The 12183-nt window shown below is 63.7% G+C and overlaps 2 protein-coding genes across 3 annotated transcripts in view; both read right to left on the bottom strand.

The window, feature by feature from the left end:
• Positions 1-611: 611 nt before the first annotated feature.
• On the bottom strand, positions 612-7456 carry WRAP53 (WD repeat containing antisense to TP53). 2 transcript variants are annotated; one of them, XM_084501852.1, is made up of 11 exons: positions 7409-7456; positions 7229-7316; positions 6706-6804; positions 6505-6613; positions 5535-5623; positions 4836-4926; positions 3443-3575; positions 2518-2726; positions 1893-1996; positions 1642-1785; positions 612-1163 (listed from the first exon to the last, which is right to left on the bottom strand). In XM_084501852.1, the coding sequence occupies exons 1-11, from the start codon at positions 7428-7430 to the stop codon at positions 719-721; spliced, it is 1533 nt and encodes a 510-aa protein (XP_084357978.1). In that variant the 5' UTR covers positions 7431-7456; the 3' UTR covers positions 612-718. The 2 variants fall into 2 exon arrangements, with proteins under 2 accessions (XP_084357978.1, XP_084357979.1); XM_084501853.1 differs by lacking the exons at positions 3443-3575; positions 7409-7456 and having other exon boundaries at positions 7229-7380.
• A 3205-nt stretch (positions 7457-10661) lies between these two features.
• The window catches only part of POLR2A (RNA polymerase II subunit A), a 42974-nt gene continuing 41452 nt past the window's right edge, over positions 10662-12183 (bottom strand). Inside the window, exon 29 of the mRNA XM_084501856.1 lies at positions 10662-12146. Within this exon, the coding sequence (XP_084357982.1) occupies positions 10990-12146 (1157 nt within the window). The 3' untranslated portion in view covers positions 10662-10989. The remainder of the gene's footprint in view (positions 12147-12183) is intronic.

The raw sequence follows: 12183 nt of genomic DNA, 5'->3' as shown, positions 1-12183 counted from the left end.
GGGCGTGGCCAAACGGGAGGGCGTGGCCAAATGGGGCGGGGTTAACGGGGGTGGGCGTGGTCATGGGGGGCTCGGGGGTGGGGGAGCGGCTGGGGGCGGGGTTTGTAGAGCCGAGGGGCGGGGTTAAATGGGTGAGATCGGTGCGAGGGGCGTGGTTTATTGAAGTGGGCGGGGCTTCAGGGGAGGAGGGGGCGGGGCCCGTGGGGAAAGGAAAGCAGGGATTGGGTGAGACGGGGAGGGGGGCGGGGCTTAGCGCGCCGGGGCGGGGATTAGAGGGTGCTGTGGGATCAGGGGTGGGGCTTGTGGGGAGGTGGGCGGAGCCTGGAGCAGGGCCCAGGAGCGCTGTGGGCGTGGCCACCAAACAAAGGGGGCGTGGCCAGTGCCCCCCTTCTGTTCCTCCCCCCTCCCAGGCCCCTCCCCTCGATGACGTCACCACCCCGGTTGCCATGGCAACAGACGAAGCTGCTGGAATCAGGCCCCGCCCCCCCGGAGCCACCTTAAAGGGGCAACGCCACCACCACGGCACCGGGGGGGGGGGCACCAGGGGCACGGCCCCCCCTCAGCCCCCCCCCCCAAAAATCAGCGCGGGCACAGAGGGGCGGGAGGCAGCAGCCAATCAGAACGCTTCTTACAAAGAGCAGCACGAGGGGAGCCCCAAATTCCAGCCCCCCCCCCCACCATAAAAAATCCCCCCCCACCCCAAAATGCCCCCCCCCCATCACGGCCTCACCTCCCCCAGGGGCTGGGGGGCACCGGGGGTGTCCGGAGCCCCGGGGGGGGCGGCGTTGGGGTCCCCGGGGGGGTCAGGGTCTGTGGGGGGGTCGGCGTTGGGGTCCACAAAGGGGTTGGGGTCCCTGGGGGGAGCGGGGTCCGTGGGGGGGTCGCAGGGCTGGGGGTCTCCAAGGGGGTCGGGGTCCATGGGGGGGTCGGCGTTGGGGTCCCCGAGGGGGTCGGGGTCCATGGGGGGGTCATAGGGCTCGGGGTCCCCAAGGGGGTCGGGGTCCCCGGGGGGGTCGCTGCCCCCCCACCACCAGATCTGCAGGCGGTTGTCGCCCCGCGTGGGGGGGTCGCCGTCGGCCGCCCCCTCCTCGTCGCTGTCCCACGGCGCGGGGAACACCCGCTGCCCCGACGAGGTGGCCAGCAGAGGGAGGGAGGGGTGCAGGCTGGGGGGGCACAGAGGGGGGGGGAACAACGTGATTGGGGGGGCACAGAGAATGGGGGGGGGGGCACAGGGGATGGGGGGGTCGCAGGGGGGTTGCAAGGAATGGAGGGGGTGAGGGGATTCGGGGGGGGGGAGATACGGGATGGGAGACAAAGAATGGGGGGGCAAAAAGAATGGGGGGGTGGGGATGGGGGATTGGGGGGGACACTAAGGATGGGGGGGTCATAAAGAATGGGGGGGGACAGGGAATGGGGGGGACAGGGGATAGGGGGGTCATGGGGGGGACACAGGATGAGAAAGGGACAAGGGGGGGGCACAGGATGGGGGGAGAAGGTTGGGGGGGGTCAGGGGGTGAGGGGCGCAGCATGGGGGGGACAGGGGATGGGGGGGGCACAAGGGATGAGATGGGGATGGGGGGGACATGCGGTGGGTGGGGGGGCACACACGGGTGAAGGGGGGGGGCACGGGGGGGGCCGCACCTGGTGCCGTTGACGCAGTCGCGCAGGGCCTGGAAGCGCAGCTGGGGGGGCAGCAGGGGGGGGTCCCCGGGCTGGGGGGGCTGCAGCGTGTCCCAGACGCTGACCACGCCGGCGCTGTCACCGCTCACCAGGAAGCGCCCCGAGCTGGAAGGGGGGGGCACCGGGAGCTGGGTGGGGGGGCGCCCACCCTCGGGGGGGTCCCCTGGGTGTGGGGGTGCCCCCCCCAGCCCCCCCAGCCCCCCCCCACTCACGGGTCCATGTCGAAGCTGACGCGCTGGTTGGTGCCCACGCGCCGCTCCAGCCCCAGCAGGAGGCGGTCCGGGCGCCGCAGGTCCCAGCACAGGATGTGGTGGGCCTGGGGGCGGGGCCATAAGGGACACGCCCCCTCCGTCAGGCCCCGCCCCCAAACCTGCGACACACCCTCTCAGGCCACGCCCCCCCCCAGCCCTGCCCGGTGCCCCACCTGTCACTGGGGGCTCTGCCCCGCTGCAGGCCCCGCCCTCTGCACATAGCCACGCCCCTAAACCAAGCCCCACCCCCAATCCTAAGCCCCGCCCCTTGCCCTAAAGCCCCGCCCCCTACCTAGAGCCCTGCCTGATTCCTACAAGCCCCACCCCAGCCATAAAAGCCCCGCCCCCTAAAGCCCCGCCCCCTCCCAAAGCCCCTCCCCATCCCACCACCCCTGCCCATAACCCCGCCCCATCCCTAAAGCCCCGCCCCCTGCTAATAGCTCCACCCCATTCCTTAAGCCCTGCCCACCCCCTTCCAGCCCTGCCCTCTTCCTATATCCCCCACCCCACCCCTACAAGCCCCGCCCCCATCCAACCATGGCCCCGCCCGCCACGCCCTGGCCCCGCCCCCTGAGGCCCCGCCCACCTTGCGCCCCCCCGCGAAGAGCAGGGTCCCGTCGGGGCTGAAGCGCAGGTGGGTGGGGGCGGCCGGGAGGCGGGGCCACAGCGCCAGGGCCCCGCCCCCCTCCATGGCGTACAGCCCCAGGCTCCGCCCATAGGAGCCACAGGCGAACACCGGCTGGGCGGGGCTACAAGCCAGGCAGCCAATCAGGCCCCCCTGGCCACGCCCCCCATCTGTAGGTGGGGAGAGCACAGTGGTCAGGCCCCACCCCTCTGCCTTAGCCCCGCCCACATGCACCCAGAGCCCCGCCCACCCGCACCCAAGCCATGGCCTCGCCCCCAGAACCCACAGGCCACGCCCCTTTCCCGGCCACACCCTGCTGATAGCCCCTCCCCCTTCCTCCACCAAGCCCCACCCCTTTACCCAGCCCCTCCCCTCCCACTAAGCCCCGCCCCTTCCCCGTTCCCCTCAAGCCCCTCCCTTCCAGCCCAGGCCCCACCCAAGGCCCCGCCCCCTTCCAACAATCCCCGCCCCCACCCGTTACACACACCCCAGTACCCCTCCCATTGCCCCCTCCAGGCCCCGCCCCCTTTTAGGCCACACCCCCATGACCCCTCCCACGTAACCATACCCCTAGGCCCCGCCCCCTCCCCCAAGCCCCACCCCCTCCCCTTGGACCAGCTCCAGGCTGTCTCCCATTGCCCCCCCTCCTCAACCCCTTGGCTCCGCCCTCCCCCTTGACCCCGCCCCCTTTAGCCCCGCCCCCTTTTAGGCCACACCCCCACGACCCCTCCCACGCAGCCGTACCCCTAAGCCCCGCCCCCTTCCCCATATGCCCCGCCCCCTCCCCTTGGACCAGCCCCGGGCTCTCTCCCATTGCCCTCCCCCCTCCCCCCTTGGCCCCGCCCTCCCCCAGGCCCCGCCCCCTTTAGCCCCGCCCCCGTCTCACGGCGCAGGGCGCGGTGCTCGTGCGTGCGGCCGGGCCGCGCGGTGTGGAAGAGCCGCACGCAGCCCTCGAAGCCGCCCAGCAGCCGCGAGCCCTCGGGGGAGAAGCACAGAGAGTGCGGGGCCACCAGCTCGTCCTGGCCGCGCACAGGAAGAACCAGGCACCCCCAGTAAGAACCAGTGACCCCCAGTAAGAACCAGTGACCCCCAGTAACAACCAGGCACCCCCAGTAAGAACCAGTCACCCACCAGTAACAACCAGTCACCCCCAGTAACAACCAGTCACCGACCAGTAACAACCAGTCACCCACCAGTAAGAACCAGTCACCAACCAGTAAGAACCAGTCACCCACCAGTAAGAATCAGTCACCCACCAGTAACAACCAGTCACCAACCAGTAACAATCAGTCACCCCCAGTAACAACCAGTCACCCACCAGTAACAACCAGTCACCCACCAGTAACAACCAGTCACCCCCAGTAAGAACCAGGCACCCCCAGTAAGAACCAGGCACCCCCAGTAACATCCAGTCACCCCCAGTAAGAACCAGGCACCCCCAGTAACATCCAGTCACCCCCAGTAAAAACCAGTCACCCCCAGTAACAACCAGTCACCCACCAGTAAGAACCAGTCACCCCCAGTAAGAACCAGTCACCGGCCAGTAAGAACCAGTCACCCCCAGTAACAACCAGTCACCCCCAGTAACAACCAGTCACCCACCAGTAACAACCAGGCACCAACCAGTAAGAACCAGTCACCCCCAGTAACAACCAGGCACCAACCAGTAAGAACCAGTCACCCCCAGTAAGAACCAGGCACCCCCAGTAAGAATCAGTCACCCACCAGTAAGAACCAGTCACCGGCCAGTAACAACCAGTCACCCCCAGTAACATCCAGTCACCAGCCAGTCACCAACCAGTAACCCCCAGTCACCCACCAGTCACTCACCAGTAACATCCAGTCACTGGCCAGCAACTCCCAGTCACCCCCAGTCACCAACCAGTCACCTCCCAGCAACTCCCAGTCACCAACCAGTCACTACCAGTGACCTCCGGTCACCGACCAGTAACCCCCAGTAACTGACCAGCAACTCCCAGTCACCGACTGGTAAGCCCCAGTTACCCCCAGTCACTGACTGGTAACCCCCAACCAACCCAGGTCCCCAGCCAGTAACTCCCAGTAACCCCCAGTCACTGACCAGTAACCCCCATCACCCCTGGTCACCGACCACCCAGTGTCCCTCCCAGTGCCCCCCAGTCCCTCCCAGTGCTCCTCCCAGTGCCTCTCAGTCCCTCCCAGTGCCTCCCACTGCTCCCCAGTCCCTCCCAGCGCCCCTCCCAGCACCCCCAGTCCCTCCCAGTGCCCCCCCCAGTGCTCCCAGTTGCCCCAGTGCCCACCAGGTGGTTGTGGGCGCGGAAGGAGCCCCGCAGGCTCCCGTCGAAGGCGTCCCAGAGGTGCACGGGGTTGTCCCGGCTGCTGCTGGCCACCCTGCGCGCCCAGTAACACCCAGTTACCCCCAGTGCCTCCCAGTTACCCCCAGTGACTCACCAGTGCCTCCCAGTGACCTCTGTTACATTCCCACTGCTTCCCAGTATCCCCCCAGCCTCCCCCAGTATTCCCCCAGCCCCCTCCAGTGCCTCCCAGTAAGCTCTGTTATGTTCCCAGTGCCTCCCAGTATCCGTCTAGCCCCCCTCAAACTCTCCCAGTAACCCCCCAGTGGCTCCCAATGACCTCTGTTACATTCCCAGTGCTTCCCAGTGTCCCCCAAGCCCTCCCCCAGTGCCTCCCAGTATCCCCCCAGCATCTCCCAGTAACCTGTGACATTCCCAGTGCCTCCCAGTGTTCCCCCAGCCTCCCCTAGTAACCCTCTGGCCCCCTCCCAGTAACCCCCAGCACCTCCCAGTATCCCCCCAGTCCCTCCCAGTTATCCCCCAGTGCCTCCCAGTAACCCCTGTTACGTTCCCAGCCCCTCCCAGCACCTCCCAGTATCCCCCCAGCGCCTCCCAGTATCCCCCCAGCGCCTCCCACTGCCTCCCAGTATCCCCCCAGCCCCCCCCAGCCCCCCCCAGTGCTCCCAGTGCTCCCAGTTGGCTCACAGGCAGGTGTGGGGCAGGCTGGAGTCCAGCAGTGGGAACCAGGCGCAGTCGTACACCGTGTCCCCCTCGGGCACGCGCAGCGCCGCCGCCTGCACACCGCACGGCTGGAGGGACCCGGCACCCCAAAACCCCCCAGGGAACCCCAAAACCACCCCCAGGACCCCAAAACCCCCCCAGGACCCCAAAACTGACCCCAGAGAACCCCAAAACTGCCCCTGGGGACCCAAAACCCAACCCTGGGACCCCAAATGACCCCACCAGGGACACCAAAACTGACCCCAAAACCCCCCCGGACACAAAAACTCACCCCCAGGGACCCCGAAACTGACCCCGGAGAACCCCAAAACTGCCCCTGGGGACCCAAAACCCACCCCTGGGACCACAGATGCCCCCACCAGGGACCCCAAAACAGATCTTGGGGACCCCAAAACACCCCGAGACCCCAAAACTGCTCCCAAACCCCAAAACTGACCCCAGAGGACCACAAAACTAACCCCGGGGACCCCAAAACTGCCTCCAGGGACCCCAACCCCCCCCGGAACCCAAAACCGCCCCTAGGAACCTCAAAATCTCTCCTGGGGGACCCCAGAACCACTCTTAGTGCTTCTAAATACCCCTCTGGGACCCCAAATACTCCCCTGGGACCCCAATAATTACCCCCCCCCGGGCCCCAATAAACGCCCCCCGCAGCCCCAAAAGCTCCCCAGGGCCCCCATAATGAGCCCCAGCACCCCAAAATGTTCTCCAGGACCCCAAATGCCCCCCTGGGACCTCACTAAATGTGCCCCCGGTGGGACCCCAAATCCCCCCAGCCCCCCCCAAACCCTCCCAAATCCCCCTCTAAGCTCCCCCAGCCACCCCAACCCCCCCAAATCCCACCCTAACACCCCCAAGCCCCTCCAACCCCCTCTAGCCCCCCCAAATCCCACCCCAAACCCCCCTCCCGTCCCCCCCCCAGCCCCCCCCTCACCATTTCGGGCAGGGGTCCCGTGGGGGGGCCGCAGAGGGAGGGGGGCAGGTCGAAGATGCGCAGGGTGTTGTCGTCGCTGCACGTCAGCACGCACGACCCGTCGGGGGCCCTGGGGGGGAAAAAAAAACAAAATTTATTTAGGGGGGGGTCGAGGACATCCAGAGACCCCCCCCCAACCCCGGTGCCCCCCCCCTCGCTCACCACTTGCAGCCCTTGAGGAAGTTTTCGGGCCGGCGGCTGAACTCCTCCCGGGCCCCCCCCACCAGGAGCGGGGGGCGCTGCAGGTCGTAGAGGGGGAACCTGGGGGGGGGGAGAAAAAATTAGGAACCGGGTGCGCCCCCCCCCAAAAAAAAAAAAAAAAAAAAAAAAAAAAGGGGACCCAGCTGCCTGGAGCCCCCCCGGGGGTCCCAGTGTCCCCCCCCACATCCTTGTGCCCCCCCCCCCAGACCCTGGTGCCCCCCCCCAAAATGTTTCTTGTGCCCCCCCAAAGCACACAGGTGCCCCCCATACCTTCAAGTGCACCCCCTGGGGGCCCCCCCCGCCCATCCTGGTGCCCCCCCACGGGATCCAGGTGCCCCCCAGGGGGTCCCGATGTCCCCCCCCCGTGTCCTTATGCCCCCCCTGTGGGTCCAAGCCCCCCCCCCGGACCAAGATGCCCCCCCCAGGGGTCCTGGAGCCCCCCCGCCAAGGTCCCGGTGCCCCCCCGGCCCCGCCCCCCCCTCACCATTGCTCCTCCATCTCCTGGGGGGGCCCCTCCCGCTCCCCCCCCTCCTCCTGGGGGGGATCCGGGGCCGCCGGGGGGGGGCCGAGCCCTGGGGTGGGCACGGGGGGGGCGGGGTCAGCACCGGGCCCCCCCCCGCGCCCCCCCCCGCCCCCGGGGGTCCCGGCGGGGCCCCCCCAGCACCTTCCCCCATGGGCGCCGCCATGACACCGCCGCGAAGATCTCGCGAGAGCTCCGCCGCGGCGCCCAAACTCGCGCGAGATTTCGGCAGCTCGCCCTCCCCCCGCCCGCCCCCGGCCCCAACCTCTCGCGAGAGTTCCGCGCTGCTCTCGCGAGACTTGGCTCTGACGAAGCCCGGCCTCCATCTTAGGCCTGGTCGCCGCGGCAGTGCCAGCACCACCCCTCCCCCCCCATCATCTCCTTACCGGTGTTTAATTACTAATTAATTACAGCCCCACAGCATAAACACTGCGGAACCGACCGCGAGCAGCGCCAAAAACACCCCCAAACCCCACAAAAATACCTCAAAACCAGACCCCCAAAGCACCAACACCCCAAAACCACACAGAAACACCCCAAAAACACCTCCAAAACACCCCCAAACTACAACTCTGCACCCCAAAACCACCCAAAACATCCCCAAAACACTCAAAATCCACACACATCCCCCTAAACCATAGTAATTACAAACATCCCCCAAAAATGAAAAAAAATAAAAAAATGTACCCCAGCACAGCCAAAACACTTGAAAACCACCTGTAAAGCATAGCCCAACACCCCCAAAACACAACTCAACAGCCCCAAAACACACAAAACACACCCAAAGCACAAATCCTGAAACCATATCTGAAGTCACTCACTAACAAAAATGCACAAAAACACCCCAAAAGAGTACTCTGACACCCCCAATCCACACACACACCAAAAACTCCTCTGAAATGTAGCCTAACACCCCCAAAACAGCACTCAACAAAACACCCCAAAACCACACAACACACCCCCAAACCACACAGAAGTACCCCCAAAACACACAAACACCCCAAAAAAAAACACAAAATCACCCCAAGACCACCACCCCCAAACACGCTGGGGAGAGGATGCACCCTTGAGTCAAGGGAAACCAAGCGATGTAATTTGGGGGGATTTCAGTAAAGCTCTCGACACAGTTTCCTGTGTGATACCATGGGAGAAAATGTCCAGTATAGAGCTAAAAAAAAAAAAACATAATTTGTTGTGTGAAAAACTGGGTGAGGGGCAGGGCTCAAAGTGTTGTGGTAAATGGGGCCACACCAGAACCCGTCAACAGTGGGGTCCCCAGGGCCCCATTTTGGGGCCAGTTCTCCTCAATAAGCCTTTTGGACGCAGGACGAGAAGGGGTTTTGAGCAAATTCACTGATGGCACAGAACATGGAGGGGTTTTAGCTGAAAGAAAGAGATGGGCAGCCTTGAGCTAGTGGAAGCAAGGAAAATAAGGGATAAAAGGTACAAAACAAGGAGAAAAACAGCTCCGGGCTAAGCCTGTTGCTCATTAAGGGTCATCAAGGTATTAAAAATCACACCCATTAAAACACTAATGTGGGTGCTGCCCCCCAGCTCAGTAGCCATGAGTTAGGTGAGCTGGAACAGCTGACCAAAAGCACCCAAAGAGCGCTTTTTTTACCATTTTTCTGGGTGTAAATGATGGGGAATTGGGTCAGAGGGGTGCTGGCTTTGTGAAAAGATCACTGAGTACCTGTCTCCGCAGAGCTCTATAATTAATTCTGGAAATAAAAGACCTTCGGGTGGAACAGGGCAGCGTGCAAGGGAACAGGGGAGTGTGCAAGAGAACAAGGGGGCGTGCAAGGGAGTAGAGGAGTGTGCAAAGCCAGCCACAGAGCGTGGTGCCAGCACGAGTGGGCAACAGAGCAAAGGAATGCGTGAATGAAGCCAGCACGAGTGTGCAAAACGTGAGAAAGCAAGCTGTGGTGCTGTGTTTCTGCAGTAGAGAAATAATTTTCTGCATTCCCAGGTAGCTGCATAGTCACAACGAGGAGAAATGCTACGTGGCGAAGTGGACAGGAGACAGGAGAAGGCCTCGCTGCTCCAAAACGAGGAGGAAGCTTGAGAAAAACAGCATGAGGAATGTGGGGACAGTAAAACACAGATCACAGGTTACCAAAACATAAGAAAGGAGGAAAAAAAGGGGGAAAAGGGAGAAATTAAAGGGTTGAAGAAAGGAAAAATTGTACATAGATGGTACAGAGGAGCATCGAGTAGCTTGTGAAGCTGTAGTACTCAGGGAGGAAACGGGAGGTGATTGGGTGTTGGGGAATAGGGAATAAATAAAAGGCTGTGGTATATTTACTATACTTATGGTATATTTATGGTATACATGTATTTACTGTAACGTGCTCCTGTAGGAATGGAAATGTTGTTTTTGCAGAGTTACACTGTTTAGAGGGAAGGAATGCGGTACTGAGATATGCTTACAGTGCTGAGAAAGCTTAGCAGGCGACCTTGTAAAATGCAGACAACCAGACTCCTCAGGACAATTAGGTGAAAATGAGGGTGTCAAGTCAGATAAGTGAAGAAACATGACCACTTCAAGCAGTAAAAATGTCAAAAGAAATTTGAAATTGAACAGGCCGGCAACTGAAGGCCATGCATTGTTTGTGAAGCATCAGATAGATTGTGAACCTGGATTACCCCCTCAGTGGGGAAACAGGGGAGGGTCCTGTCATCAAAAGGTATACAAACTGTGTTTTGGAACTAGTAGATGCGCTCTCTCCTGCTTGTGGGGCGCCCGCCATTGCAATCGCGAATAAATTGCTACTTCACTGAGATCCTCGCCTGAGCCTAAGTTATTGGCTACGGAGTGTTTCTCACACTGCGGATTGGCAGGACGCCCACCACTGAGATCAGAAATAAAACAGCTTCACAGGAAATCCTGCCTGAAGAAAATTATTTAAGACGCTTTCCACACAAAACCAACACAAGTGTGCGAGGCAGCGGGGCCCCGGCGGGACTCGAACCCGCGGCCCCCAGCTCCCCCCATCCCACCCCCGGCCCCGCCCCCTGCTGGGCCTGGCCCCGCCCCCCCAGAGGCGACCCCCGCGGGCGGGGCTGGGCCGGCGCGCGGTAGCGTGGCCGAGCGGTCCAAGGCGCTGGATTTAGGCTCCAGTCCCCGCGGGGACGTGGGTTCGAATCCCACCGCTGCCAGCGGGGCGACGCCCCCATTTTGGGCCCCCCCCGCGGCCAGGGGACCCCCGAAGCACCACCAAAGGGGTCTGGGGGGGGGGGTACGGGGGTGGTGCAAAGGGGGGGAGCCCGGGGAGGAAAGGGGGCAGGGGGTGGGGGTGCCCAGGGAGGAGTGGGGTCGGGGGGACCCTAAGGAAAAATGGGGGCTGGGGGGGGGCCCAGCGCACTGCCCCCACCCCGAAACAGGCACAGACCAAGCTGAAAATTAGTAAAACCTTTATTATTCCCAAAAGTGAAGTTACAATCGTTTTCCCCAAGTACATCAAAGAACCGAAGTGAAGGGGGGCGGGGGGGGTAAAGGACCCCCCCCTGCCCCCAAAAGCCACCACCGTGGGGTTCCCCACATCCCTCCCCCCCCCCCCTTAATTCCCCCTAATTAACTACCGACACCCATAAATTACACCTCGCCCAGAACCAGCGGCCCCATGGGGACGGGGGGCCACAGCCCCGGCCCCCAGGGACAGGGGAAGCCTCCCCTGCCCGCACCCCACACTTGGGGGGCAGCCCCCCAGCCTGCGCCCCCCGGCTCAGTTGTCCTCGTCGCTGTCGTCGGGGCTGATGGCGGGGCTGGTGAGGCTGTAGGTGGGCGACGTGGGGCTGTAGCCGGGGGACGTGGGGCTGTAGGTGGAGCCCTTGGGGCTGGTGGGGCTGTAGGTGGGCGAGGTGGGGCTGTACTTGGGGCTGGTGGGGCTGTAGGTGGGGGATGTGGGGCTGTACTTGGGGCTGGTGGGGGTGTAGACGGGCGAGGTGGGGCTGTAGGTGGGGGACGTGGGGCTGTACTTGGGGGTGGTGGGGCTGTAGGTGGGGGACGTGGGGCTGTATTTGGGGCTGGTGGGGCTGTACTTGGGGGACGTGGGGCTGTACTTGGGGCTGGTCGGGGTGTACTCGGGGGAGCTGGGGCTGTAGCTGGGGCTGGTCGGGGTGTACTTGGGGCTGGTGGGGCTGTAACTGGGGCTGCTGGGGCTGTAGCTGGGGCTGCTGGGGGTGTAGGTGGGAGACTGCGGGGTGTAGCGGGGGCTGGATGGAGAGTAACTGGGGCTGGTGGGGCTGTAACTGGGAGAGGTGGGGCTGTAGCTGGGGGACGTGGGGCTGTAGTTGGGCGAAGTCGGGGTGTAGTTGGGGCTGGTCGGGCTGTAACTGGGAGAAGTCGGGCTGTAACTGGGGCTGGTCGGGGTGTAGTTGGGCGAGGTGGGGCTGTAGTTGGGGCTGGTTGGACTGTAGCTGGGCGAGGTGGGGCTGTAACTGGGAGAAGTTGGGCTGTAGCTGGGCGAGGTGGGGCTGTAACTGGGGGATGTTGGGCTGTAACTGGGAGAAGTGGGGCTGTAGCTGGGGGATGTCGGGCTGTAGCTGGGAGAAGTCGGGCTGTAGCTGGGCGAGGTGGGGCTGTAGCTGGGCGAGGTGGGGCTGTAACTGGGAGAAGTGGGGCTGTAACTGGGCGAGGTCGGGCTGTAGCTGGGAGAAGTCGGGCTGTAGCTGGGAGAAGTGGGGCTGTAACTGGGAGAAGTTGGGCTGTAGCTGGGGGACGTGGGGCTGTAGTTGGGGCTGGTGGGGCTGTAGCTGGGGGAGGTGGGGCTGTAACTGGGCGAGGTGGGGCTGTAACTGGGGCTCTGCGGGGTGTAGCCCCCGGGCGAGCGGGGCTCGTAGGCGGGCGACGTGGGGCTGTAGCTGGGGGACATGGCCCCGCCTGTGGGAGAGGAGGAGGAAGAGGAGGATGAAGAAGA

This window comes from Aythya ferina (genome assembly GCF_964211825.1).
Source record: "Aythya ferina genome assembly, chromosome: 34".
Classification (NCBI taxonomy): domain Eukaryota; kingdom Metazoa; phylum Chordata; class Aves; order Anseriformes; family Anatidae; genus Aythya; species Aythya ferina.
Note: the sequence above shows the minus strand (reverse complement) of the source record. Positions and strands in the feature narration are given on the sequence as shown.